Below are 27,235 nucleotides of genomic sequence, written 5' to 3' on the forward strand. Positions count from 1 at the left end.
CACCCCCAGGAGGAGAGGATGCCCGTCCGCGGCCCCCCTCGCCCCAAGGGCAGCCCCGCGCTTCGGGGCTCAGCAGCTCCCGGTGCCCGGCCGGGCAGGCAGCGCCGCGGGCTTTGCTGCCTCTCCCCTCTGCAGCCGCGGAGCCCTCGGAGTGTGTTTCCTGCCGTTCCCAGCTCCTGTGTTTTTACGGGAGGGCAGAAGAGCACGGCGGAGCCCGCTGCCCCAGCCCCCTCGGCGCCGGGGTGTTCCGCGCATCCTCCCAAACTTAGCAGGAGGGCCAAATCCACCTGCGCGCCCCGGGGCAGCCTCCGGTTTCCCAGGCCGGTACATCCTGCGGCACCGGCGGCCGCTCGCACAAAACCGGGCGCTTCCCTGCTCCATGGGGGACTTTTTTTGGTGAGAGCGGCAGGGCGCAGCGCGGAGCGGGCCGCGGGCAGCACCAGGAGCCGCGGGCGCTGTCGCGATCCCTCCCGGAGCGGCAGCCGCGACCCCGCAGGGTTCGGGCTCCTCCCGCCCGCTCCGCGCTCCGCGTTCCTTGCGCGCATCCCCCACGCCGCTGGCGGGCGATATCGGCCCCGCGGGGAAAAGTTTTACCTCCCCCTCCCCGAGTTGCGTTTTATTAAAATCAAACGAAAAACTTTTCCGCCCGCTGGGTTTCGTTGCGTTGGCGAAGCGGCGGCGGCCGGGGCGGCCCGGGACGCGGAGCTCCGCTGCCCCCCCCGCCGGGATCGGTCCCTTCCCGCCCCCCGAGCCCCCTCCCCGGCCCACTGAAGGCGGGAGGGGTGAAGGGAGTTTCCCAGGTAAAGAGGAAAGCGGCAGTTACGGTAAGAAAGATTCGGGTTTTATTGAAAATTTTATATATGACTCGGTGTTGTAATAAATAAACGAGACGAGCTCCACGAAGGGACGATGCGAGCGCAGGACACGCTTGGGGGCACACGGACGGGGCGGGGTGCGGTGGGGAACGCGGCCGGGCGCAATAAATAACGCGGAGCGGGCGGCGCGGTCCGGTCCGGCCCGCGGGGGGACGCGGCTGGGAAGAGTCGCGCTGTCCCGGGCCGGGCCGCTCTCTGTCCCGGGCTGCCCCACTCCGCTCGCAGCCGCTCCCAGGGTTTTGTGCCAGCTCTGGGGGAGAAGCCCCCCGAGTAAACCAGAGCAGCTCGGCTCTACTCCCGGGGAAATGTAAAACTGATGTAATAAACCACTGGTAAATACAGCACATTTTTAATAATAACTGGGGTGGATCTGACCCAACTATAAAATGTAGGTAGCTTATTAAGTATTACATATGGCAGGACTAGATGAAACCATTCCCAATGATTTTTTTTTTTTCCTATATCCCCCTCTCTAATCCTATTACGACAAAAACATTTTTATTTCAAAACTCAGCCCTCCTCCAGCTACAGAAACCAGGACAGACTATTTCTTCTCCTCCTTCCGCCCATCTCCGGCATCGCCCGCACGCCAGGGGTCTCGGCGATTCCATTTCCAACGCTTTCGGCAGGAGAGCTGAGCCCACACGGAAATCATGGGACAACGCGAGTTCGCTTGGATGGAAAACAAAAAACAACGGAGTGGGGCCCGGCGCAGCCTAGATCTGGCCTAAGAAAATGGAAAAAAGTTTAATTTTTTTTTCAAAACATCTTTTTCTTTTTTTTCTTTCTTTTTTTTTTTTTTTTTTGTTTTGTTTTTCCCAGTCTCATGTCGGCATTTCAAGAACATAAGAAAGCCGCGCTGCGATTTCGCTGCCGCCACGGGAAGGCCGCTCACTGGAGAACGCATTTCTCTTCCTTCTTGGCCATCTTGCCTTTGTTTTGCTCGAGGGTCCTCTCCAAATGCTCGTCCTCTTCCTCGGCCCTGCGGAAAGAGGCGGCGGGAGGCGCGGTGAGTGAGGGGCTGTGCGGGATGCGCGCCGGCCCCGCTCGCCTCCGCGGCCGCGCCGAGTTCCCCACGGCCACGGCGCCCGCGGACTTGGACCAAACTTTCCGCGGGGACCGTGGCGGCTCGGCGGGGACCCCCCCTCTGCCCGACTCACTGCTTCTCCTGGGCGTCCAGATCCCTGACCAGCGCGTCCCGTTTGTTAACGAGAATAACGAGTTCGTCCAGCAAGAGCTGCTCTCGCCTCTTCTGCGCCTCGGTCTTCTGCCAGTCTGCGGGAGAAGCACAACAAGAGCGGCGGTGAGAGCGGCGGCCGCCAGCGCCCGGCACAGCCAGCCCGGCCGGAACCCGCGCCCGCTGCGGCCCGGTACAGCCCGGTACAGCTCGGTACAGCCCGGTACAGCCCGGCCCAACGCAGCCTGGCACAGCCTGGCCAGGTGCAGTCCAACCCAGCCTGGCACAGTCCGGTCCGGCCCAATCCAGCCTGACACAGCCCGGCCCGACCCGGTACAGCCCAACCCAGCCTGGCACAGCCCGGCCCGGCCTCTCCCCGGCGAAGCTACCTCGGAGACAAGCAGAGCCCGGCAGCGTTTCGCCCCCCTTGGCTTGGGGGAGCGCAGCAGAGATTTTGGGGTCGTTTGGGTGGGGGTTTCTTTCCAGGTTTTTTTTTTTTTTTTTTTTTTTAGTGTAAAATTTGTTTTGTTTCCCCCCACGTCTGTGCCTGCTGGCGGGCACGGCCGGCTTTGCCCTCCCGGAGGAATGCCCGCTCCCGCAGCCCGGCTCCTCTCTGCGCGCTCCTCGCCCGCTCTCAGCGGCCGGAGGAATCTCACACAGCGCGCCATATGCTGCGCACTAACTTTAAAGGCAGGTATCGCTTAATTAGCATTTCCCACTTTGAAGTAAAAATACACTTGCTACAGAATATCGCGGGGCCCCTCCAGCCCCGGCGCTGGCAGGCAGCGGCGGGCGGGCAGCCTCGCTATTCCCAAAGGGATTCCTCCGGCCGGAGCCCGGCCCGGCGCAGCCCCCCGGGGCCGCCCGCAGCCTCCGGCTCTCCAGCCAGACCGTGAGGGCTTGTCGCTGTCAGTCAAGCCCCAGCCTTCCCCGCCTCCCTCATTAAGAAGGTAAACAATGAAAAGCAGGAGCAGTAGATTATGAGGGAGATAGCAGGACAATTGAGGAGCGGGAGGGAAAGAGGACACCAGCTCCAAAAAAAACCCCAACCAACCACCGGGAGAAGCCATCGCCACCGGCCCGGCGGTGTCCTCCTCCTCCCCGGCCGCGCTTCCCGAAGGCGAAGGGGAGAGAGGGTGCAGTCCTTTTGGCTCTCTCCCCCACCCACCCGAGCTCTCCATTGCCCTGGGCGATCATGTTAAAACTCACATGGCTGGTGCTTATTCAGATAAGCCGAACAATGCTCCCCACCGGTTACCATGTGAATCTTCACAAACCCCGCAAGAATGCGGTGGTTCAAATCCCCCTGACCCCCCTCCAAAGCCAAATTTATTCAAGACAGCAAACTGCTCAGAAGCTTTATGAAAGCAAGTGGTGCTAGAGGGAATTCAGCCTTGTATTTACAAATTAAAAATTAGATGCATCATCATGCAATGAAGGTTGGAAGAGCGGCAGAAAGGCAGGAATGTGTAACCGCTTTTATCGCGCCCTCCTCGCCGTCTGCCTGGGCAGCCGGGCCCACGAGCGAGCCCCAGGAAAAGCAGCACGCAGGGAAAGCCAGGGCACGCGTGTGTGCAGGCGCTGCGAGCAGCGAGCCCGCACGGCCGCGTCCTGCGGGCAGCGGCGGGGCCGGAGCGGTGGCACCAGAGCCCTTCCCCGAGCACCGGCCTGGCAGGGCACTGCCCAAACTTCCCGAGAGTTCTTATTTTTCTCATTCTTTTCCTGGTTCTCCTTCTTTTCATTTATATCTTCTTTTTTTTTTTTAACGTGCCCTTTCCCCTCCACCGTTCTCAGGTGTACACAGATTAGAAGTGGAGTTAGCAGCCAAAATTAATGGTAATCCAAGCCATTTTTTCCTGCCACAAAGCTGCTTTAATTTGGGTAGCAGCCTTTTAGGGGCTACTTCTTGGAGCAGTCTCTTGATTTTCACTACTGCTTTCCTTTCTGTTCCTTTTGGTCAAAACTCCTTCACTTTAACCCATTTAAAACACACTGCTCTGCCACTCTGCCAGTCAGAGCCTCCTCAAACTGGAGCTTTTTGCCCCACAAATAAAGCCTCTCACAAGCAATGAGATCTCAGCATGACAACACCATCCTGAAAAGGGCCACGGCAGCAATCCAGACAGAAAAGGAGAGAGAGACACATGGCAGAGGATTTCAAGGCTGTTTGCTTCCCCCCAGACGTGGTCCCCAACTTCCAGGTTCACTTTCCCCTGGCTTTGCTGGGAATTGCGCTGGGACTCATTCTCCCTGGCACATCTGGGCTCTGGATGAAAACTGATTTGAAATCCACTGTCCCTTCCTGGAATTTATATAATTTTTTGCAATTTGGGTGGTTTTTACTTCTTATTTTTAAAGCTTTTTTGTTTGTTTGTTCATCCCCTGTTCTCCAGTTGCAGCAGCAACTTTAGTTTTAGAAAAAGCAAACAAGTCAGAATATTTCAGTATTTATGATTTGATCAGTCCTTCACTATTTTTCCCTGTTAAGTCCCTTCCCAAGTGCTACAGGTTTTGTTGCTTATCTTACAACCTTGTGAAGTAAATAATGTCCTATTAGGATTTCATGGAACGAAACTGTGTATTTGTTTTGTTTTTTGTTTGTTTGTTTTTTCTGCATTTGCTTATTATTAATGTTTGAAATACACCATGGGAAAACCTGCTGGCAGAAATATTCCCTTGCAATTTTACTTCCATTTCTAGAAAAGGAGTCTGCCTTTCCTCCCTGCAAAATAAATAAAGAGTCAAGCAGCAATTGGTTAAAAGGATAACTGACTCTAAGTATTTAAATAACATTTTATAGGTGACTACCTTGCAGTTTTGTTTTATCCAACAAAATACTGCTGGGCAGCAGTTTTGGGAAGCATCCCTATGTTTAAAAAAGCAACTGTGTTCAAGTTTGATTCCTACCTGTTGTGCCTTTTAAGCCAGGATTACCTGTAACACCTGTCACATATAGTTACCCGGGCTGACTGCAGCTCTGGGAAGCTACAATATGGGCTGTGATTAATTTGAAGATTTCAGAATAATACTGTTATAAAAGCTACACTCTGGACAAAAATAGGATTAAGCTCTGAGGCTGTATATGAGCTAAAAGTGTTGAAAGCTAAAGCCCCCGTGCCACCACTTGCGACGGGCAGTTTAAAACGACAGAGTTTGCTAAATTCACATTGAAGTAGAAATGTTTTCAATTATTCATCTTCATTGACTTCATATTGTCTTTTTCCTTTTTTCCCCACTGCTTAAACTGATAATTACTTTGAGCAAACAGACGTCCAGTTCCCATAGAAATGCTTTAATAGAAATGGTCGAAAGTTCTCGTAGTAAAACCTTCAACCTTGCTACTATAATAAATAAGCCTGGCACTTTGATGAAAATTAACACTAGTTTTGTAAAGAGCACATTGGGGGATTGCAGTCAGGTCTTATCTTTAGTTCCAGTCAACTAGCAATCCTGAAAGAGTTTGCATCATCATCAGAGCAGGCCATTTGATAGGATTCTGCTGCTGAACCTAATCAATCTATGGAATACTGTGGCTGCGCGGTGTAACAAAGCTAAAATAGATTTACAAATGGGGTTTTAGAGGATAAGCTCCTCCACAGGATTACATATTGATTTTAAATATAAAAAGCTTATCATATAAACCATAACTACAAAAATAGTGAACCTATGCATAAATCCTTTTAGAAGAGCACCCACTTCAAACTATAAGCCAAGAATAAATCAAGATGTACAAAATCCGAAAGAAGATCCATTTCTTGGGCAGAAAATGAACACACCACCCCAAGGTGTGCAAAAATGAACTTATCTTTTCTAAGGAGGCATTAAAACTCGACTGAAAAAAATAAATAAAAGAAAGTAGTGAGAGGAAAGGTAGCTGCAAGTGAGGCATCCCGGCACTCGGGCTGCTGCTGCAGTAAAAACCAGGCTCTGAAAAGCAACACCTTGTGTACAGGAGCAGCTGGCTCCAAACAGCCAGGCAGGACACCCGGGGAGGTGCAGAGGTGAAAACGGGACCCCTTTTACCTGCATTTTCTTTGGCCTGTTAGTGAGGGGTTTCCAGTCCAAGAGGAACACTTTCTAGCTGGGAGCAGGCAGTGCGTTAACTCTCCCTTTCTTATCTCTACGGCTCCGTGGGGGAGGGGGGGAGCATGCCTTTTTTTTTACCACCCTGGGTCATTCATGTGCTCCTCGTGAAGTGCCGTAACCCTCCAAGAGGCCATTCAGCTCCCGGTGCCTGCAGATGAGCGGCCGGGAAGGAGCCACAGTCTCCACATCACTGAACATCCTAACGGGGAGCGCCTCCAGCGCTGCCCGCACGCTGCCCAAGCAGGCACGGCACAGCCGCCTTTAGCTGCCATCAGCAGGCTCCCACCTTCGCTTTTCTCTCCTTTTTTTCCTTCCCCCTGTCATCAACCAGCTAAGTAAATTGGTTGACAGATTTTTAAACAGCATAGTCACGCGTGGAAGAGTTAGAGCAATTTACCAAAACAGTAATTACCACCTTTCAAAGACTTTTTAAAGTTCCAGTTTGGGTTGGTGGGTTCTGCTTTTCTTTTAGATGAACAAACCGCTCCCATCCTGTTACATATATATATATACATACATATGTGTGTATATATACACATACGGATTTTTTTCCCTGCCCTTATACTTTTGTTTTGGAACTGGTGCTGGCAAAAGTGAGATCTGTCTTTTCAACTCTTTCAGAGAGCCCAAGCACTCATTAGCAATCGGCTAAATGGCTTTGGAGCCGACAGTGCTGGGCTGGCCGGGCAGCCCCTGCTTCTCCAGAGAAATCACATTGCAAATGGTGTGGTTTTAGCAGTGATTCCCAAAAACGGCATCTTTGCATTGTCTGAACACACTAGGCACTGATGCACCCATCGAGAGCCGAGATGCCACAAATGCGTATTTGAGTTTTCACAGGTGTTTTCCTGGAAAGAGTTTCTCCTTTAATATTTTTTTTGGGTAAAAGCAGATAACTGTTAAAAGTTCTAGAAAACCAGTAATCTCACTGAGAGCTAAAATGATAAATGAGGACTTTATTGCATAAATAAAATAAAAAAAAATCCCCCAAAATAACCAAAATTCTCCACCACTTTTGTTTGCTTCCTAAACCTCTGTTTACCATATTACCACTAGCACATTAAAAAAAGGAAAAAAATCAGAAAAAAAAAAAAAACCCACCAAAAAAAAAGAGAGAGAGGAAAAAAAATATTATTTTCTGGAGTTTGGGCATCCCTCTCTGAACTTACAAAAAGAAATTAAAAAACATTTTTGTTCCAGACAATGTGTAAATGGCACAAGCTGCTAGACATTCAAAGGCTGCTGCTAGGACATTCCAAGGGAGTATACATGTATGAGGCAATTAAACATCAGAAGTTTAGATTTAAATCCAGGATCTCTTAGTTCCTCTCTAGTTTTGGATTATTTTACGTTTTAAATATTTCATCAGTACAATTCCAAATTAATCTAGCTTGTCTCTGCAAAAAGCAATGTATATATTTATAACTCAGGATTATCCAAGAATATAGTGAAGACAGTCTTATGCAAAAAATATAACTACAGATGGAGAGATATGAAAAAGCTACCTGAAACCTGCTGCTTTTTTCCAACAAACTTATGCTCCCAGTGAAGTCTCCAAACTAATTAGAATTGATTTATTATGGATCAGGTACCTTATCAGGTGAAGAAAGAAATTACCATGGACAGTCAAAGGGTTGAGAGGTCAATACAGAATAGCAAAATCAATTTGCATTGATTAGACAAAAGGTCCATTTTACAGAGCCCAAAGGATTAACTTTAAAGCAAACATCTTTGAACTGTAAGGCAGCATTTGTGACTGAGAGGTATAAGTGGTGCAGCATTAGAAAACACTTAGGATATTTAAATAAGAAAATAATGCAAGCAATGGTTTAAGCTATCTGGATGTTTATTTTTTATTGTGAATCATCCCAAGGATTATTGTACAATTCACTGGAAAGCCCTATGGAAAGGGTGCAATTGTTTCATTTATCCCATGTCAATCTTCCCCTGAGTGTTACCTCCATTCAGGTGAGGTGACTAAACGGGGGAGAGTCACAGAGAAGGGAGAAACTCTGTGCAAAGGATCGCACTAATCCTGCTGGTGCTTGTGATGAAATATTTACTCGACAAACGTAGTGTTTTACCACCAAAACCAATGAGACTTTTTCCCCCCCAGTGAGTTACTGTTGTAGAACAGGTCTGAAACATTCAAAGGAAGAGGGCCTCTTCTGTGGCTCACCCCTTCCTTTTTCTGCGGCACCAAAAGCAGCACGATGCCGCAGGAGAGCCAAGAGAGCACCACTGCAACAGAAACCTGTAAACCCCAGACACATTCTCTACTTCCTCATCACTTTGTTTGCAAAGTGATTACTTTGCAAACTTACTTCTTTGTCACATATCATGGATATTTTAAAATTTTTATTTTTTTTTAAAATCCTTAAGAAAACTTATTAACGGGATTGCAGCCTCAGCACACATTGCTGGGTGCTCTCAGTTGAAGTGATGTAAATATCAGCATTACTGATGGGCTTCAGAGGAGCCTCCACGTTTGGCACTTCCAGGTGCCAAAGCTGTCCTGCAGTGAGCACTTTTCCCCCTCAGCCCCCAGCACTGCTCTTACCTTCAATAGCCAGCATTGCTCTTAGCTCCCGGTTCAGCAGCTCGTAGCGCCTTTCTAGGTCATGTTCTTTTTCCCTAGGCAAGTTGCAAATGTTCATCAATATGTTAATTACTAAATCATTAAACACTTAAAAGCACCTTTAACTTACATTGATTTTAGGACTCGCAACTGACTTTTCTCTTTAACTTTAAGCTACTCCAAACAAATGATACACAAACTTAAAATCTGGCTCAGGTGGCCTATTCAGTAACAGGGCCTTTTCATTTCATGTAAGGTCAGCTTTAATTCTGTCAGTTTAACTCCACTGCACTACAGGATGCAATTATTTCATATTCATCTCTGGAATGGCTGTTGTGGAATGTCCAAATTATAAAATATTCCCCTAGATCTAATGAGCAAATTCCAGCCTCAACCTATTCACCAAGATAATGTGATACTGGAAGTATTATTCTATATACATTCTGCCCTAATCAACAATAAAAATTAGACAAGGGATTAGAAAGCTTAATATTTTGCAGGTAAAATCCTCTGTCAAGTTCAGACCCAGCAGGAGATAGGTGAGCAGAGGCTCTTCCCAGGGAAGTATGCAGGCATCTACACTAGGTGGCATTACGGAAAGAAATATCAAACTGAAAGAAGCTGGAAGAGAAGCACTCAGGGCAGAATGCCTCTAAAAATGAGCAGCACCTGCTCCCTTCCTCAACACTGCCCGTGAGAAAAGGTTCATTTGTCCTTACTTTGCAGTATCAGTGGTATCACTGCACTATGACTGATTTACTGACATCCCTTCAGCAGAGATGGGACTGAGGATTTTCTACAAAGCAGGTAGTGACTCAAATTTGGCTCTCTCTCTGAATAGACTTCATCTGTCTCATCTGAGGCACAATCCAAATCTATCTGTGCATTTCTAAAATGTAATTTTGTTCTACTGTTGGGCTTTTGAAAATCTAACAGTGCTTAATATTTCTTTAATTTCTTTTTTCACAGCTCTTGCTAATCTTGTGTCATTGCATGCTTCTCATTTTCAAGTCTGAAATATGAGAAAAACAAGTTACTCGATGTGTAACACATCCACACTACTCACTTTTGAGTTTTGTTTTTTTTTTTTTGAAGCCTAAAGGGAAGAGAGTAAAAAAAGTTTTACATCTATCTGAAGAGTAAATCATCCTTTTGTAAATACATATATTCATCTGTACTTACAGCAGGGAAAGCTGGTTCATTCGTCTTATTAAGGCATTCTTCTTATTAACCAGCATGAACCACTCCTGCATCATAGCTTCCTCTTCTTCCGTGTTTCTTCCTGCAATCAAAAGAACTTCATTATTTATGTGGCATTTCACAAACTGAGGTACATATTTTCACTTCAGCTTTTGGAGTATCAGTTGCCAGTATCACTGAGCATGACATGGCATATTCTCAAATGGTAAAAATATCATATAACTGCAAGTCCTGCCTGCTTTATAAATAAATCTTTGAAAGCAGTCATCCTCCAGGATACATTTTAGTGTTCTTTATCATGCTGATGCCCTGACCTAAATAAATACCTTTTAAAAGGACTGTGTATTTTAAATTCTCACAAATGAACTATATAATTGCAACGCTTCCAGTGAAAAACTCCTACTGCTAAAAGAGGTCTGGTCATCACCAAACACAAAAACAATCCCTGTAGGCAAGATCCACTGCACCCATGCAAAGCCAGCACAGTCAGGATGATGTGGCAGGGATCAAAGTAGCTGCAGAGGAGATGCTAATCCTGAACTCTTGGTAAAGTGTGGGCACCTGCTCAGCTTCTGTGTTCATGGCCACTCTTCTAGATGAGCTGGAAAGAGCTGCTCCTCTCCTCAACCTGCAGCCAAAGGGAACAGCTGCACAAATACAAAAAAGTCTTGGGTGCAGGTACCCATGTGTATGCATGGAGTAGTACCCCTTTCCCTAGCCCCCATCCATCCCAGGCAGGATCAGCATCAGGACTCTTCATATCCACCTGCAGGCAGTGCTAAGCTCCACCAGACTCTCTAAGACTCTGTGTCACCACCCCTGCACCATGAGCAAAAAGCAGATGAGTGTCCAGAAGGCTCCTGGCTGTCCTTTCCATGTTGCAGGGCCGCTGAGTCAAATTTCACCCTCTCTGAGCTCAGGGACTCGGAGAAAGTCCTTTGTGGAGGCTGTGCTGCTGTGGAAACCTGCCATTCTCATCCCTCAAGCTGAGGTGAAGAGCAAGGCCTACATGGTCCTCACTGAATTATGAAACTCGCACATTCCATGGGGTTAAAATGAGTCTAGGAATAAACTTGGAATAGAAGCAAAGGAGCATGAGGTTGGTCATGTGAGTTTGTTTCCTAGCTTTGATAGTGCTTCATTAGGAGAGTGTGGGTAGATGTCTGAGTTTAAGCACCTTGTGTGCAATATGGTAATAAACACCTGCACTGATCCTGCAAGGGTGCTAAGAGTTAATCAATTAATTAAGAGGTGTTTGTAAAGGGGTTTGAAATCTCTGATGCAAAGTGCTGCACACTTGGGGATGCTATCTTACTAACTTAAACCCTAGGGTCCCTAGTTGCAGAGAAGCCTTTTACAGCACCTGGAGCTGGAAAGACACCAGAAAAATATTGTTTTGCCATAAATCAAAGCATTCAGTTTCTGGATGGGAGTGTTTCTCCACGTGCATGTTCACACCCCGATGCCACAATAGTGTGCAAGCCCAGACCTAGGTGGAGAATTGTACTCTCACCAGGCTGTGAGCCTCCTGCCTGCAAGGGAAGCTTTCCAGCCTTCTCCAAACTCTTTTGATCCCCTCTGCTGTGGCCATGAGGCATCCACACAAGGGCAGGAAAAGAGGATGAACAGGGAAGTGGGTCAGCTTGGGGTGGAACTGGTGAACCCACAAAGTAGGAAAAGGTTACATTTAGCATGCTCTCCTTTCTGATAGGAGACATCCACCCACATCCACTTATCTACCTGGGAAGTGCCTGGTCAATGAAATTTCCTGGAACGGTGCTTTTAGGGCCACAATTTTCTAGATGAGACAGAACAGTGAGACAGAAAGGGCAGAGCATCCCAAAGTGTGGATGGACCCACAGTGCTTTTCCAAGCAAAAGCAGCAGGGCCCAGCTCCTGGGGCAATGAAGCAATGAAAGAAGAAATCTGACGTGTAGAAATACTCTTCTCCCGTATCTCCACTTCAGGTTTTGTGTGTAAAATACCACACCACGGCATTTACAACAAAACTCAGCAGTTCAATACACTTTGGTATTTTTGGTAAGTTACAGATCAAAGGCCTTGCTGCTGCACTGGCCCATCTAACAGGTCTGCATTTAGAAGCAGATAATAATCAGTACTACCAACCTCTTGCTGAAATGCACCAAATAGTTGAAACTTATTTAGGGGAGACATCAAGAAGAAGGGGATTTTTTTTCCTTTTTTTTTTTTCACCCTTGCAAAATGACCAGTCTATTCTGTAATACATGAGATTTTTTCCTAGCAATGTGGCAAAACATCTGTGACTACAGTAATATTTCAATCAATTTGTTAGTTTTGGGGTGGGCTGGGATGTCTGGCTGAAAGATTATAAATACAAGCCCTTGCTGCATTTAATTTTGCAAGCCTTGAAAAAGAAATGGGAGAGATAAATGTCTCCAAAGTGTTTGGCTCAATGGTGGATCTGACTTCATTGACTTTCGTACCATGCAATTTCAGGTTAAGAACATAAACTTAAGACATAATCTTCTTTCTATTAATGCATTCCTCCTAAACACAGTTAGTTGCAACATGTAATGAGAAAAGATCTGGGTAAAGCTTGGAGCTGTCATGTCAGATCTGCACAGGTGCCTATTTTAATATATCTGTGCTGACACCAAAGCACATGCAATATCCATAGAATGGGCTGGTTTAAAAGTGAATTAACAAAGTCTTGATTGTTTTTACAGAATTTTAAATCTGTTTTTGTATTCGCTTTGGACCCATGTGATGCCCTGACACCGGTCATGTGATATCGGCTGCGATAGGCACAAATCCCCGGGCAGCAACAAAAGAAGAAAGAGCAAAAAAGAAAAAGCTGAGAAAAAGCTTGCAATTTGGAAAAAGGCCAATTTTACCCCAGTGAAGGCCTTTTTGATCAGTGAAATGACACATGTGTGCAATATTAATAGTAGTCAATGCTGATATTTTATTTGTTGACTGTCAGCTTTTAAATTCTTGTGCACAGAGCTGAAACAAATTCTTCCCAAGTAAGCAAAATAAAGATGAACTCCCATATATAAGAAATTTAAAAAACTCTTCGGCAAATACACTAGCATTAGAGCATTACTTCATTTTTCTACTTGGTGAAAGGATGCACATGAAACACTTTCAACAAAGAAAAAGTGAGTGTTCTTACTGCAGCAACACTGCAAGCTAAACCCACATTTACAATTTCTAAAAAAAAATTTAGAAAAAGCCTTTCTTCAATATGGTTTCACTCTGTAAAACCCAAGCTGCTGCTGGGGTGGCTGTTGTTTCCACTTTCCAAGTGTAAAACAAGTATTTAATTGACTTGCTACAAGTGCTTGAAAATTTAAATTGGGAAAGTATCTGTGTTGTTCTTGGGGAAAAAACCCACAACAAACTGTACAGATTATTTAAATGAAGCAAAAAACCCCATGCTTGAGAACAAATCGATCCCACACATGCAAACCCCTTATCTAAGCCAGTACAAGATGCTGAAAATCTATAAATAGCCCACAGATCTTAAACTTAAATTTTTTCCATAATACATGCATTACACTATTGTTTTTGATAAACAACAACAACAAAACCCTTTTAAAGCTAGTAAGTTGGACCATTACAAATTAATCCTGACTTTAATAACTGGTTAAAGACCCCTTCAGCTTTATAAGTAACAAAAAATATTAAAGCCTGTGATCACAGCGAGCTTTTCTCATTTCTCCTCTAACCATTTGTTATTTAATCCAATACTAGTAATCCAATTTGTCCATCAGACTTTTAAAGGGCAGAATGCAACTTCTCCAGCTTAGACACTTTTCAAAGTACAATATATTTTTCAAATGAATGCTGGATGTTTCATTTTTTCCCCAACTGTTCCTAGCTCTAATGTATGAGGAAAAAAAGAACAAGATGAACATTGTTCGTACTGATTAAGTAAGAGCTCATTAAAGAGCTGTCAGTGCTGTACTTTGAATATGCATGAAGCATATAATCAGATCTAGTACCGTCACTAGAGGAGAATACGGTAAGTACAAAGGATTGATTTAATTACTTAGAGTGGGCTGTGGTGGTAAAGCAGTCTTGTTAGCGCAGAAAGAAAAGGAGGTTGTATTCTGGCACGGTTAGGGGAAAAAGGCAGTTTTAGCTTCTGCCACAATACCTAATCTCAGGATAAAGCACTTTACATTGTAGCTTAAAATGAAGACTGCCAGTTTTCTAAAAAGACCAGAATTCATCTTATCTTGTTTAACCTCATCTGGTTAACTATCTAGCAGAACATATTTATTCTCTTTAACACGTAATTATGCTTATACCTTTTTATCCTATAGTTCAATAATGACTTCTGAAAACAGTCTTCAAATAAGAGCGGGCAGTGCTGCAAACATCATATGCATGCAAACTGCTCGGTAAGAGATTTGAAAAATGCAGCACCAGAAACTCAGATGAAACAGTGAGTACACGCGCCTTTATGTGAAAAGTCAATACAGTTTTTAATGTCGGACTTTAACCTGAGGAGGCTTCTGGCAGGGTTTCTCTCATTTATTTTCTTTTTCCTCTCTTCCTTTCTGTCTCCCTCCCCCCACCCCCGACTCTTTTCTTTTCTACTTTTTTTTTTTTTTAATTAATTCATTCTTGTTTTATTCTTCCTCTAGGAATCCAAGGGAATTCTCTCACATCAACTCCCAGTGCCATTTTCTAATTTCATTGTCTGGCTTGAGTGGTGAAGGATGCGTGCTCTATTCTTCTCTTCACTTGACATCTACCAGAACCCTCCTCAATGATTAGGAATGAGCCCAACACCAAGCCTCAAATAGCACAAGACATTAAATTCTGCCCTCAGATATGAGAAGCTCCTACTGGCTTCTGAGTTGCGATTCCAAGCTGTAATAGCTCCTGCTCAGGATTCAGTAAAGGCTGCAGCATAAAGTTTGGTAATTTTGTTCCTTACTGGAACAAATTTTAGTGATAGCCAAAGTACTGATAGTGAGAATTTTAGTGATAGCCAAGAAAAAAAAACAACCAACAAACCACAACCCCAAATACTTTTCCTTTCTCCTGTGGCTCATCACACATATTTCTGATTGTTATTTGAAATCAACTTGAGTCAATTTTCTTCTACAATACTCAAGAAACACGTGGTAACAAACACATTACCATTTTCTGAGAACAATATAAGCAACTAGCTTATTTTAATGTAGTACAGCTTCCTGACAGTCTTTTACAAACACATGTTCCTTCATATTCTTCTGGATTTACAAATGGATTTTTGTTTACACTGTTAGCTAGTTATATCCTAAATTATTTAAATAAGAAGCATCTTGACAAATGTCTCTTCTGATTCAATCTGAAAGAATTTTTTTTTCTTTTCCTATGGAAAGTACTTTCAAACTCAGCCAGCTACCAGTGTATGTATGTACCATTAGACCCATTATTTTTAAGCCGTTTGGGCAGCTAGACATTAGGTAAACCCAATATGGATTAACATAGTAAACCTGTACATTGCTAAGAAAACAGAGAAGTAAGTGCTACAAAACACTGAGAATACCACTTAAAAGGAAGAAAAAGCAACAACATGCAGGGACAAGATTAGTTTACAGTGTAAATGGATGAATACAGTAACTCCTCTACACTTTATACCATCGTAAATCTGTCACGATAAGACAATAGATTAATATTTTTTAAAATCCTTAAATGTAAATGTATTTAGCTGTTGTGCAAAAATGAATTACAACCTGTAGAGGATAAATAATAAAGGCTTTACATCAGCATCCCAAACCAGCCCATTCAGTCTGGCAAGAAATAACAGGTTTACAGAAATCACTCTGTATGCCGTCTTAAGCAGTAATTGTTTTTAAATTTTATTTGCACTGTGTGTAGTGTGTGTGCCATGGTGTCATGGTTAAACACAGAAACCTTCCCATGTCTCCCCATTTACCTCAACAGAACTACATGAAAAACAACCTACTTAAGACAGAGCCCATTCTTCATCCATTTGCTGATGTTTACACACAGTTTTAAAACAGAATAGAAGAAGCTTTCTTCACTCAACACACTTGGGTGAAGAGGCCAGCAGGAGAATGCCAGTGCATGGGAACTGGAGCGGGGCAAATAACAACAAAAACTGGCCGACTTCGCTCTGCTCCTCTTTCTGGGCTATTTTGTAGTTGACAGAAGCTTGGTGACTACTGAGAGCCGTTCAAATGCCAGTGAATTCCACAAATTTAACAGGAAGGTCTTTTGAAAACATACCCCAGTCTTTATTTGTCTGCTTAAAAAAAAAAAAAAAAAGTTGCTTTCACCCAATCATAGGGACGAGTTTTTACAAGTTTGTGTATTAGGAGCAAGTGGACTTGATTCAGAGATTGGCTTGTTTACCTGAAGGAGAACATGAATGGCAAATAAAGAATAGTTCTAGGATGTGTCTCATCTTGTCTCGTAAGAACCTGGGGAAATTCACTGAAATTGAAGGTGGTGTGTTTAAAACCGATAAAAAGAATGATCCTTCCTCAAAGCCTCATCATTTACCGGTAGAACTCGTCGCCACGAGGCAATGTTGAAACTAAGAGCTCAGCAAGAATTAAAACCAGGTTGAGTGTTGAATATGGAAAGGCAAAGCTGCAGCAATAAATATTCAAATAAACAAACAAAAACCCATGGGAGGTAGGAACTGGATCCTCCTGCTTTAGGACAGAAGCTAACCTTTAATTTTTAGAGGTTAAATTAAATGTTCCCTGGGGCCAGGTTAGCCTGTGACTGGCCCCTGCATAGATTCTTGCCCCTGCCTAGGTTCAGCTCATACCTGTCCCACTACAGTGGAGTGCTCTGGACCAGACTGTGGGGCTGATCTGCTGTGCCCATTACAGTTTTACTGAAAGGGAACACGGCAAGGGACGTGAAACAGCGCTGGGTGTTTTAGCTGACCAGCCTCACATTGCTAACAAAGGCTGGTGGAAGGTCTCAAACGCTTCCAAGTCAGCAGCAGACTTCCCACTGATTTTAATAGTTGTCTCATCTTCTTCACTGTGAACAGCTTATGCACAGATGAGCTCTTGTTTTTCATATGAGCTACTGAATTTTACAAATACTTAAGCAGAAAAACTTATATTTACAACAGATATTTTTTGTACAGTAGAGTTACATGAGACCTACTGCAAAATGCCTCTGACCCAATTGAAAGCTACAGTGAAAATTTTTAAATGACCAGTGGTCTACAGTTTTTCACTGAGTGAAATTCAGGCAAATTTTTTTGAAATTTTTTTTGAAAAATCACCCTCCTCTGCTTTCAGAGGGCTACCTTTGGTGGAAAACCTCAGAATTTTGGATAAAGTATTTTTTCCAAGGAATCAGTGTCAAAACAGAACCCTTACAGCATGAATGGATGGACTGCTCCAACTCAAGCTTCAGGCGTCCCATTTGAGATTACCATACCCAGCTTTCTCCCAGAGTAATTTCTTCTTTCAGAGCAGGAAGACCTTCTCAGTTATTAAAAACCACTGCAAATGAACAAGAAGAGCCAGCAACAGATAAGCAGGTGGAACTGTTATTTAGATGCCATTGCAGAAGTGGTAGCTAGCAGATGAAACCCTAGTGTAAGTTTTTGAGTTTGAGCTGGATAGGAAAATGCCTAAGAGCATTAGAAAGGCAAATTCATGGCCACTAACTTGCTGTCTGAGAGCAGTTGAGAAGGAGACATTGATGTCCACACAATGGAGTCTCATAAAGGTAGGAATCGACTGCCAAGAATCTGCCAGGCAGAGTTACATTGCAGCACATTGTCTGACTCTATTTCAGCCCCCAAAAGTACTGTAACCCTAATGAAATGGAGCTGCCACAAAGGAAATGCCTTTATCACAAGCACACATCAAATTAGTTTAATATCAAGCAGGAAACTTATAATTTCTTTCGTTTCTGAAACCTAAAAAAAAATCAGAGAGGCTATTTAAAATTTTAAGAGCTGTGTAAACAGAAGGTCAGGGTTCTGACCACATCTCGGCACGTGTGAGGATTTATTTACCTGCAGTGGGACTGACTCAGAGGAAGACAAACATTTGTGGCCTGCAATCTGGGTAGCCTAAAATTATCACAGGACTGAAACTTCCACAAAAAGACAAATTGTGGAAGACAAAACCTGAAAGACTGCCGATTTTCTCTACATGACGAGTCATCACAGCGGCCAGTAGAAAAGAACAGAAAACCAACCAAAACAGAATGCCTGGACTGGATAAAGATTATGAATATATTTTAAATATCGGACCATCAATCCAGACCAAGAAACTTTGTGCCCCAAAATTCAGGCAACAAAAGGTGAGATTCAACTGGAACACCTGGGGATTCCTGTAAGAAAGTGATGCCTCAAGGACAATTGCCTGCAGTGAATCCTAGCACTGAATAAAACCAACACTTGTGCTTTATCACCCTCTGCTACTCTATGTACCCAAATTTTCTTCCATAGCACAATTTCCTAAGAAATTTAAGCACAGGAAAACATGCACTATTATCTGATACACTCAGACTTTGGAAATGATGGAAAAAAGGGTAGGTTATGCTTGGAAATCCAGCATGAGAGGGATGATGGTATGGCAGATTAATTATTTCACTTGCAGATTTACACAGTAGATTTGAATGCTTTGTCATGACTGATAGTAATTTCTCTACAGCTCATAACTACACCTTAGAACAGTTTACTACCTGTCCATATGGCAAGTGATAGCTGGGTAAGATACAGAAGTGAGAGGCTGTTTACCTAAAGTCACTGGAGTATGCTCTACTAGGTAGCATATTATTCCATTTTTACCAAATGTTGTTCTGCTTCCTTCAGAACAGATTCTCCTGGAGCTGGAAATGGGCAGTGGACATTATAAAGTTACTTCTTTGATGGACAGGGCTGAATTTAACCCAAGCAACTGCCTGAAGTGAGATGATGAAAGCAACGAATGTGACCATGTATCTGTGTTAATGAAAATGTGTACTCTTACTGGGAGTTGGCAGGTTTGTACTTCTGGGATCCAAACCTTCCCTGGGCTAGCTGGGTGAGTTCAGCTAGGTTGAGGTGTCCCAAGCCCCCACAGCTTCCAGTTTTGATAGAAAATGTGTTTTTGGTGGAATATGGGAGAAACCCAAGAAAAAACAACAGTGGTCTCTGCAGTGGCACTGTGGGCAGGAGCCTCAGGGTGACCAAAGGGCCTTTCTCCTCGCCTTCACTTTGCAGCAGACACTGATTGTAGAGAAAGCTAACTCCAGGCAGAAAGCCAAACACACTGCCTACCACATGAAAGAGCATTTATACTGCAACACCACAAAGAAAGATGGAAATCAGCTAAAAGAAGCAAGTGTCTGTTGGGTCTTGTAAGACTTTTGGAAGGCTTGCAAGCCTATTCACAGTGCCTAAGGCTCTCCCAGAGTAGTCTCCTGCTATGCAGGCAATGCTCTACTTGGACTCTCCAAGCTGGCTTCAACCTGTTGACAGGTTCTTTGAAGGCAATGATGAGGCTACAAAAGCCAGGGAAGTGCATGGAGAGGAGGTTGACTTATCACTCAGTCCCTCCAGCCAATGGGACTCTGTGTTACTTGGAGAAAAAAAACAAATATGGTCACTGCTGCTGCTGAGCCGCTTTAATGATTTAATGAATTTGGCCTGGGAAGGCTGAACACGCATGCTGCCCACGTTTGGTCTTGGAAAGGTCACCTCCTGTGAACTTTTGCCTACCAATGCACAGACCTAAGACTGAAGAGATGTGGTGAACTAGAGACAAACTCTGAGGTTTGTTTTGTGGAAGCTTCTCAGCTGTAGAAACACTGGGTAATTGGAAAAGCATGGCCAGACAGTCTTCCTTTACCAAAGGCAAATCCGTTTTGCAGGAACTGTTAATGGAAAGAGACAGATGGATATTGGAAGGAGTTTGCCAGTAAGAGACTGTGGAGGCAACATGACAGAAGGGAAACTGGAGAGAGGCTGAAAAACCTCAAGAACTCAAGATGTTCTCAATCACTCATAAAATGCATGATTATGGTAAATACAAAATGCATACTTGGGCAGAAATTTGTGTATGTGTTGTGATCCGGGCCCTGAAGACTCCTGTCAGAAAATCAGCTCACTGGTGAACCAGTTTATTTGCATTAACAAACTCTGATGAATGACTTTGCACTGTGTGTTTCAGCAGACATCTCCAGAGAGCTCTGCAGGCCCCAGGTCAGCCAAGTCACACTTGGATGCAACAGAGAGGCACAGTTACCATATTGTGAACGAGACCTCAGCCATAGTGTCATTGCACTTCTTTCACCCAGGGTTTTGGTAGTTGTCAAAACTCCCATTACCACAACCCTGGCAGCAAGTTAACATTTCTAGACAATGGAGAGAGACACATCTCAACAAATGCTTTAGAGTATCGCTTTGCTTTCAAAACAAGCAGTAACAAGGCATAGTTTTGTGAACTGTTATCATGTTAAAGTAAAAATCTTTTGCTTATGCCAGAAATATTTCCTTCCACCCAACACAAACTGCTATCAGTAGTATCCTTCCAGTCTCCTAGTTGTTAGGTATTTCCAATAGAGAAGGTTACAAACCAGCACCTGCAGGGACCCAAACCAGTACCACATATGTAGCATTCACGTATCTAGAACTTCTTTGAACTGCTTTCACTTGCTTATGCTAAATGTAAAAAGATAAGCATCAAAAGTGTTGCTTTCAGTGATACTTCTACATTTTATGTCTTGCCAGGAAGGCTGTCATTATACTGTCCTTCCTCCTGCTCTGCTTTGGGATGTGCACCTTTGTCTTTCACAACATGGTTGGTCAACTCATTACCGTCTCATGGTTTGGCAAGTTCTCGGTTCACCTGAGATTAATCTTGCTGACCCACGCACAACGGTAGTGCAGGAGAGCAAGGCTGACAAACTGCTATAAAACTTATGGTGTTACTGATTCATTCTTCCTCATTTAGGCAAGATATGAAATGTATGAAAGGACCATGATTTTTTTTTCCTCCTTTTGTACATGCACAGATATTTTTCATACTGTCTGCTTGCAAGCTTGAAGAGGCAACAAAACCAATTTTTAAATTCATCTCTCAGGCAAAACTGAACATTCATCATTTTCCTCCCCAAACCCTGACACTGGTGAATACAAATCTGCATTTACTTTTGGGAATTCCAAAGAGAACTGTGAATTCAATTGTTTTTGAAAGATGAAATTTGGCTTAGGGAATAGGATGCCTCCTCCTAGCTCACCCCTCCCTACTCTAGTGCGGATTTCTCTTGCAGACTGGGCGACTCCAGTAAGGAGCATTCAAGATGGTATAATACAGGCTGGTAAATACAGCTCGATAATCAGGGTTGTGAAGGGGCAGAGCATATAAGGGATTTATTTTTTGATAGTGAATCTATACACATATACATCATCAAGCCCCCATTGAGAAGCAGACCACTCCAAGTGATTAATACAGCTAAAGGGGGCAAATAAGAGATCAATGACAAAAATCACCTGGTTAAAAAAAAAAAGTAAAAGGTGTTGCATTTAAAGAGCTTTTACTTTGCATGCGAAACAATACCGAGAAACCTGTATTTTAGCACTTGTGCTCAACAAGCACTCTAAAGTATGTCGGGATGAGAACAGAAACCCATCCTTTCTAATAATCTTGTGACAAAAGCTAAAAGACATCATCCTATTAACTAGTGATCTCAACTGCTAATGCGGAGTACTTCCTGGTGTCTTTTATGTAGAATGCCGCTATTAAAAAACCACTAAACATTCACTGTGAACAACACAGAATCATTCATCTTTTATCAGCATCTCTTGTTAGAGGAGTATGAGAGGGGCTGAAGGTGTCATTGATATTATAGAGCGGAAATTAATCAGAAATTTTTCTCATATTTTCCTCATCACACTCATTTACTTTTGTACAAATTTCCCCCTGCTAAAAAGTTCATACCCAGCCCCCTGTTGTACGCTTTTAAGTTGAGAATATTCAACGAGTGCGTCAACTGAAAGGCACCAGGTCCCAACACAAAAAGCATTCGAAATTCTCATTTAGTTGTCTTTATTTTGCTAGCGCCATGTGGTCCTTGAAGATGTAGAAAACACGGGAAGCCGAGTAAAGATCAGAGCAAGCTCATTAGCATTCTGACAAAATTGGAGTGGTGGAGATGTATAGTTTGCCTAGTTTGTCGTTTTGAAAGCTACCGGTGGTAAGCTTTCTATTTCATTGTGCTTTTGTCTTTTTTTGGGGTTTTCAACGCAGCGGGGTGGTTGTTAGCCTAGGTTTTCACAGTGCATTGTGGGAACCTTGCCTCGCATTCATAGTATCATTTGAGTTCAAGTAAAAAAAAAAAAAAAAAGTAATTTTTTTTCCTATTTATTTCATAATCACCTATGCTAATGCATAATTGTCATCTGGCTGTCAAAGCCCATTCTGCCCGACACCTGGTTTATAAAGTTAAAAAACCCCCAAAGCCCCCCAAAATAGCCAAATAAAATAAAGTCTGAGCTGTACTTAAAAATAAAACCTTTTAAACATGCTCCCAGTTTTCTTCAAAAGACAAGATAAGAAGAAATTAATTTAAATTCCACTGTTTACAATAAACTAGAAATGAATTTGAGACAGATCCAGTTGATTAGAATTCAAAAGAGACTCTGTATAAGAGCCTCAATTCTATTTCAGAGCCTCTTGAAGGGAAGATGGGTTTATGCTCCAGAATTATGTAAATAATGAATTACCTCTTAGAAGACCTATAGAAGTTATTACTCTGGTCATTTTTTTTTATTTTTTTTTTAAACATAAGGCTCACTTTGAAGGGCTAAAAGGGCTACATTAATGCTGCTATTCGACATGAACGTTTCCAAGTTGCAATGAAATGGATAAAGGTCTTTTTGGATGAATTTATCTGCTAAATCCTTGTGGTTGCCCTCCTATCTCGGATGATGACCCAAAAGAATGTCAACAGCTCATTTCCCAGAGAGCTGGGAAGAGTCACTACACAAGCCATAATCTGCACGTTCTCAAAGAACCGTTTCAAACATTACATTTCACAAGCTGTTTAAAGAGATTTTTTTTTTCCCCTCTCATCTCTACTATCCTACCAATACTTTGGACATCAGTGCCTTGGAAATGAGTGCTTTAACAAAGTTGAAACGTGACTTTTTACGTACTGTGTTGGTGGGTAGGGCATACACGCGCGCTCGTACACGCACTGTGCAACATGTGAGTGCCCACGGGTTCCCACATGCTTCCCACCCACATCACCAAATTCCAGCCATGCTGTGGCAGGGACAAGGCTAAAAATATATCAAGTCACCCCTAATTCACCCATCGGATTTTTTTTCTTTTATTATAATGTGTGCCATGCTGCCAAATCACAGATATCCTTTTAGTAGGAAAGGATAAAACCCAGTTTGGAAGGAGACACAATGGATCTTGGTTTGGAATACAGTAAATTTCACAATGGAGTGCAGACTCAATATATCTTTACTTAGCAAGGAGGAAAGGAAAAATACTGAGGGAGAGAGCTGCTTTACAGAAAACCTTCAAAATTCTTTCTTTTTGTTATGCATTTGGACAGCATCATTATCTCTACTGTCAAAACAGCCTGAGAGCTGCAGGCAGCCTCTGCTGAGCAAGAAAAGCAAATGGTCAGGCCACGGAGGTCTTTAAAAAACAAACAAAAAATAAGTACATGAAGGTAAGTGCCTGCAAACAGAAAGCTCTGAGATTCCCATGTGGATTGACACATCTAAATTTTTCCATCATATTTATAATCTAATTTCACTCTATGCCTTTCATTTCACTCCTGTGAAACACAAGAAATTTCATCACAGGAGATGTTGCTACATTTGAGCTACGTGAGGAACTATAATCCTTCCACAAATAAAAACAACACCCTAACCCTGAGAATTAAATAGCAGTTTTACTCTTAACAAAAGGCAAAATTTTGTCAGCTCCGAGATGCTACCTTTATTTCAAATCTCCATTTAAACATTCAGTTCCTTTTCACTTGGGTTCCAACTCCCAGCAGAAGCAAATAACCTGGAGACTGTTATCTGCATGACAGTAAGGGCGACCGAATTATTTTCTATACTTTGCCATGTGCTTATAGCTGCAAAATTATTTATCTCCTTCACTGCATTCTACTACGAAAGTTTCCTTCAGAAGAATCGCCGGGACCAGCCATATCAAATTAGAGGGCAGTCAGGAGTGTCTAAGTCCAGCTTTAAAACAAATATCATAACAATTACTTAGCCATATGGAAAATAGGGTATGTCTTTCCTGAAAGCTTTTATATATTTTCTATCTCAAATTTCAACTTCATTAGAAACTATTTCTGACTAGCAAGCTGCAAGATTGCTAAATATCTAACTGTTAACCCACCATGAAGAAAGAGACTCTTTTGAATGGCAGAACTTTTCCAAGATGCAAATGAACAATAATCTAATTTTGAGAGTAAATTAACTGAAGGATTCATTTTAATATGTTTCAAAGTCTCCAAAATGAAGTGGCAATTGCAGGCTCTGCAATACACACACATGTGTGCACTCGTGCTCACGTACATAGGCTGACACGGCACCCCCACTGCACCCAGCTTCCATCCTCAGGAGAACTCACATTGTATTTATGTTTAGGTTCTTATGACTTAAAGGCCAGATGTTTCACAAATGACCAACAATTGGAGGTTAGAATAAATTAATGACTGATTTCTGAGCTTTGATGGAATTAAGCATACTTCTTTTCTCAATGTGCCATGTGAATGTTTGCCCGTTAAACTTTTTTTTTTTTTTTTTTTTTTTTTTTTTTGACAAGTGAGGCCACCCGGCAGAAAACAACTGATGCAAAACCCAGGAGTAATCCCTCTGTTTAGTTCAACACTGTGGTTAGCCTTAACACTGCCTCTATTATCCAATGGATTTAGAGAAACTTTCATTTATTTGTTGGCCTCAGTCTTCCAACTTTGTTGCCTTTCTTAAAGGACCCAAGACCCATTCCTATGTAAATACATTTGCATAGGGCCACAATGGAACTTTCTGGGGCTGGGATTAAACTTGCAGAACTAGATAGCTGTGCTGCGCATATTTGTGATCTTCATGTAAGTACTTTCCCAAATACATATGAGTGAATGAAGCCAATGTCCACTCTGGCTACAGGAATGCCTGGAGTTTAAATAAATGCCCCATCAAAAACTACAGAGCAAAGCCCCGAAGGCTGAAGCAAGCGGCAGAAGCGGCACCCAAATGTGAAAGTACAATATACGGAAAATGAACAAAAAGTCCTTTTCAACTGGGAGCTGCTAAAATCAGCACATTACTTGCTGCAAAATGTCCTCTTCTCTCCCTGCTTGTTCTGGTAGGACAACAGGATCCCTGGTGTAAAAGTGATGATTCACAGCCACTTGCATTTCCCCTTTTTTTTTCTTGCTGCCTCTGTTTATACAGAGTACCTAGGGTATAGTGTATTATTATAAACTGTACTCAATACAGCATTCTTCCAGCCAAGGCAAATATAAAGCTTTGCATCCAGCAAGTCTATTAGGAAACAGCACCCGGATTAATCCCTGCAATTACCGCCCTCAAAAAATGCTAGTGGACACTCCATGCAATTTCACCATTCCCACAGACAAAATGCCAATACCTTAAAGGTTTATGTTCTGTAAGGGAGGCTCGATGGAACTAAGGCACAACTAAGGAGTGGTTTTGTAATTTCACTGGCTCTGATGACTGTGGGGCAGGAATTGCAACTGCATATATTCTTTTGGTATGCATTTAAGGAGATAACACCTCCTTCCAGGGCTTACCGAAAACAGATATGTAATTCCTTGTTTTGCTGTGCATTTTGTTCTTATCTAGCTTAAAAAGATTTGTATATCTAATTTTAAAAAAATGACTATTAAAGCATCATTCAGGTTCACAACTACAATGATTAAAAATAAAAAGAAACCAAATATATCAAACTTAATCACATGCAAAATTACCCTAGCCACTAGAAAATGACTGCCATAACCAGCAGGATCTTAATGAAGACACTCTTAAAAATCATAACCCAATTCTGATTTACACATTTTCCTCATTGTTGACTGTATGGAGAACCTCTGCTGCACCAAGTAAATGCCATATAAAACCCAATTTCTCTCGTTGGACTAAGCACATCAATACAAAAGCAAATGAACTACCAAAGTGCCCTAATTAACAATTTTGCAAGTGAATGCAGACATCAGTGCCACACTGCAGCCATTAAAGTCTATCCCTTGCCATATCTGTTTCTGTTAACATTTCAATAGACCAATTAAATGACCTTTCCCCCCTCAAACTCAATTAAGCTATTTGAACATCAATTGATAACTTACCATGTATTTATGCAAAATGTGCAAGCAAGAGATTCATTTTTTCAATCCTAATGATGTTTTGAAGAAGAGAAAACTATCTGAACTATCCTGTCCTGGTATTCCATAGAGAGGGGGCCAGGGGCAGGACTGGCTCCCAGGGGAGCCTGGTGGGCACGGTGGCATTGTGGCAGGCAGTTTGGAGAAAGCAGGTGTGAGGCAGATATTCTTCTTCCCTGCCATTTGGTCCCTACCAGGCAGCTGTCTTGGGAGGCCAAAAGAAAGCAGAGACAGCCATCTCTTTCAGCTTGCTGGAGTATCACGTCGCTGGGTCACAGCCAGCACACTGGTAGGTGGCACAGGGTCACATCAGCCAACTTGTGGATATCCAGCATTGTCTCTTTTCTCCTCTCTTTTCCCCTCTTTTTGTTTTTGTCTTACTTCTCATACACACACACACACACACACACACACACATACACACACACCTTTCCAACATCCCAGAGCAGGTGTGACACTGGGCTGGAGCCTGCCTGCCCCATGTTAAAAGAGGTGATTTGCTGACATTTGCATTTTCCCAAGGGGCTCCATACACTATGGATCTGTTTGTCACAAATTCCGGGGACTTGAGTGGAAGGAGGTCAATGTCTCCTGTTTAATAGCTGGCCTTTGCTTTTCTGCACAGGTAAGCAGTCCCCCCCAGGGTTGGTAGATAGGGACTGAAAGCCAGGGGATTTATTTAAAATAAAGCCACCTCAGTCTAGAAAAGAAGTCTTCGGATGCTGCTGGTGCTGCTGCAACTGATTTTAGGTGAGAAACATAAATTTTTTGGCTTCAAGAATTAAAAGGACAATGACAGATCTTCCAAGAAAAATAAGAAAGGAGAATTTATGTAGAAGATTGAGAAAAAAGGTTTGCAAGTACCTATTGCCTCCCAGTAGACTTTAGATAAAAAAAAAATCCTCTAATTTTAAACTAAGAAGAAATCAAGCAGAAAACACAAAAGCAGAGGAGAGGAAGGTATAAATTGTT

At 43.1% G+C, this 27,235-nt stretch overlaps 1 protein-coding gene across 16 annotated transcripts in view; it reads right to left on the reverse strand.

The window, feature by feature from the left end:
• Nucleotides 1-819: 819 nt before the first annotated feature.
• Nucleotides 820-27,235, reverse strand: part of EHBP1 (EH domain binding protein 1) — a 207,596-nt gene continuing 181,180 nt past the window's right edge. For all 16 annotated transcript variants that reach the window (XM_015622091.3, XM_015622093.3, XM_033513206.1 and 13 more), the window contains 4 exons: nt 9,899-9,998; nt 8,699-8,772; nt 2,036-2,150; nt 820-1,857 (listed from right to left, as the gene is read on the reverse strand). In XM_015622091.3, coding sequence (XP_015477577.1) covers nt 1,767-1,857; nt 2,036-2,150; nt 8,699-8,772; nt 9,899-9,998 — 380 coding nt within the window. In that variant the 3' untranslated portion in view covers nt 820-1,766. The remainder of the gene's footprint in view (nt 1,858-2,035; nt 2,151-8,698; nt 8,773-9,898; nt 9,999-27,235) is intronic.

The sequence above is a fragment of the Parus major genome, chromosome 3, assembly GCF_001522545.3.
Source record: "Parus major isolate Abel chromosome 3, Parus_major1.1, whole genome shotgun sequence".
NCBI lineage: Eukaryota > Metazoa > Chordata > Aves > Passeriformes > Paridae > Parus > Parus major.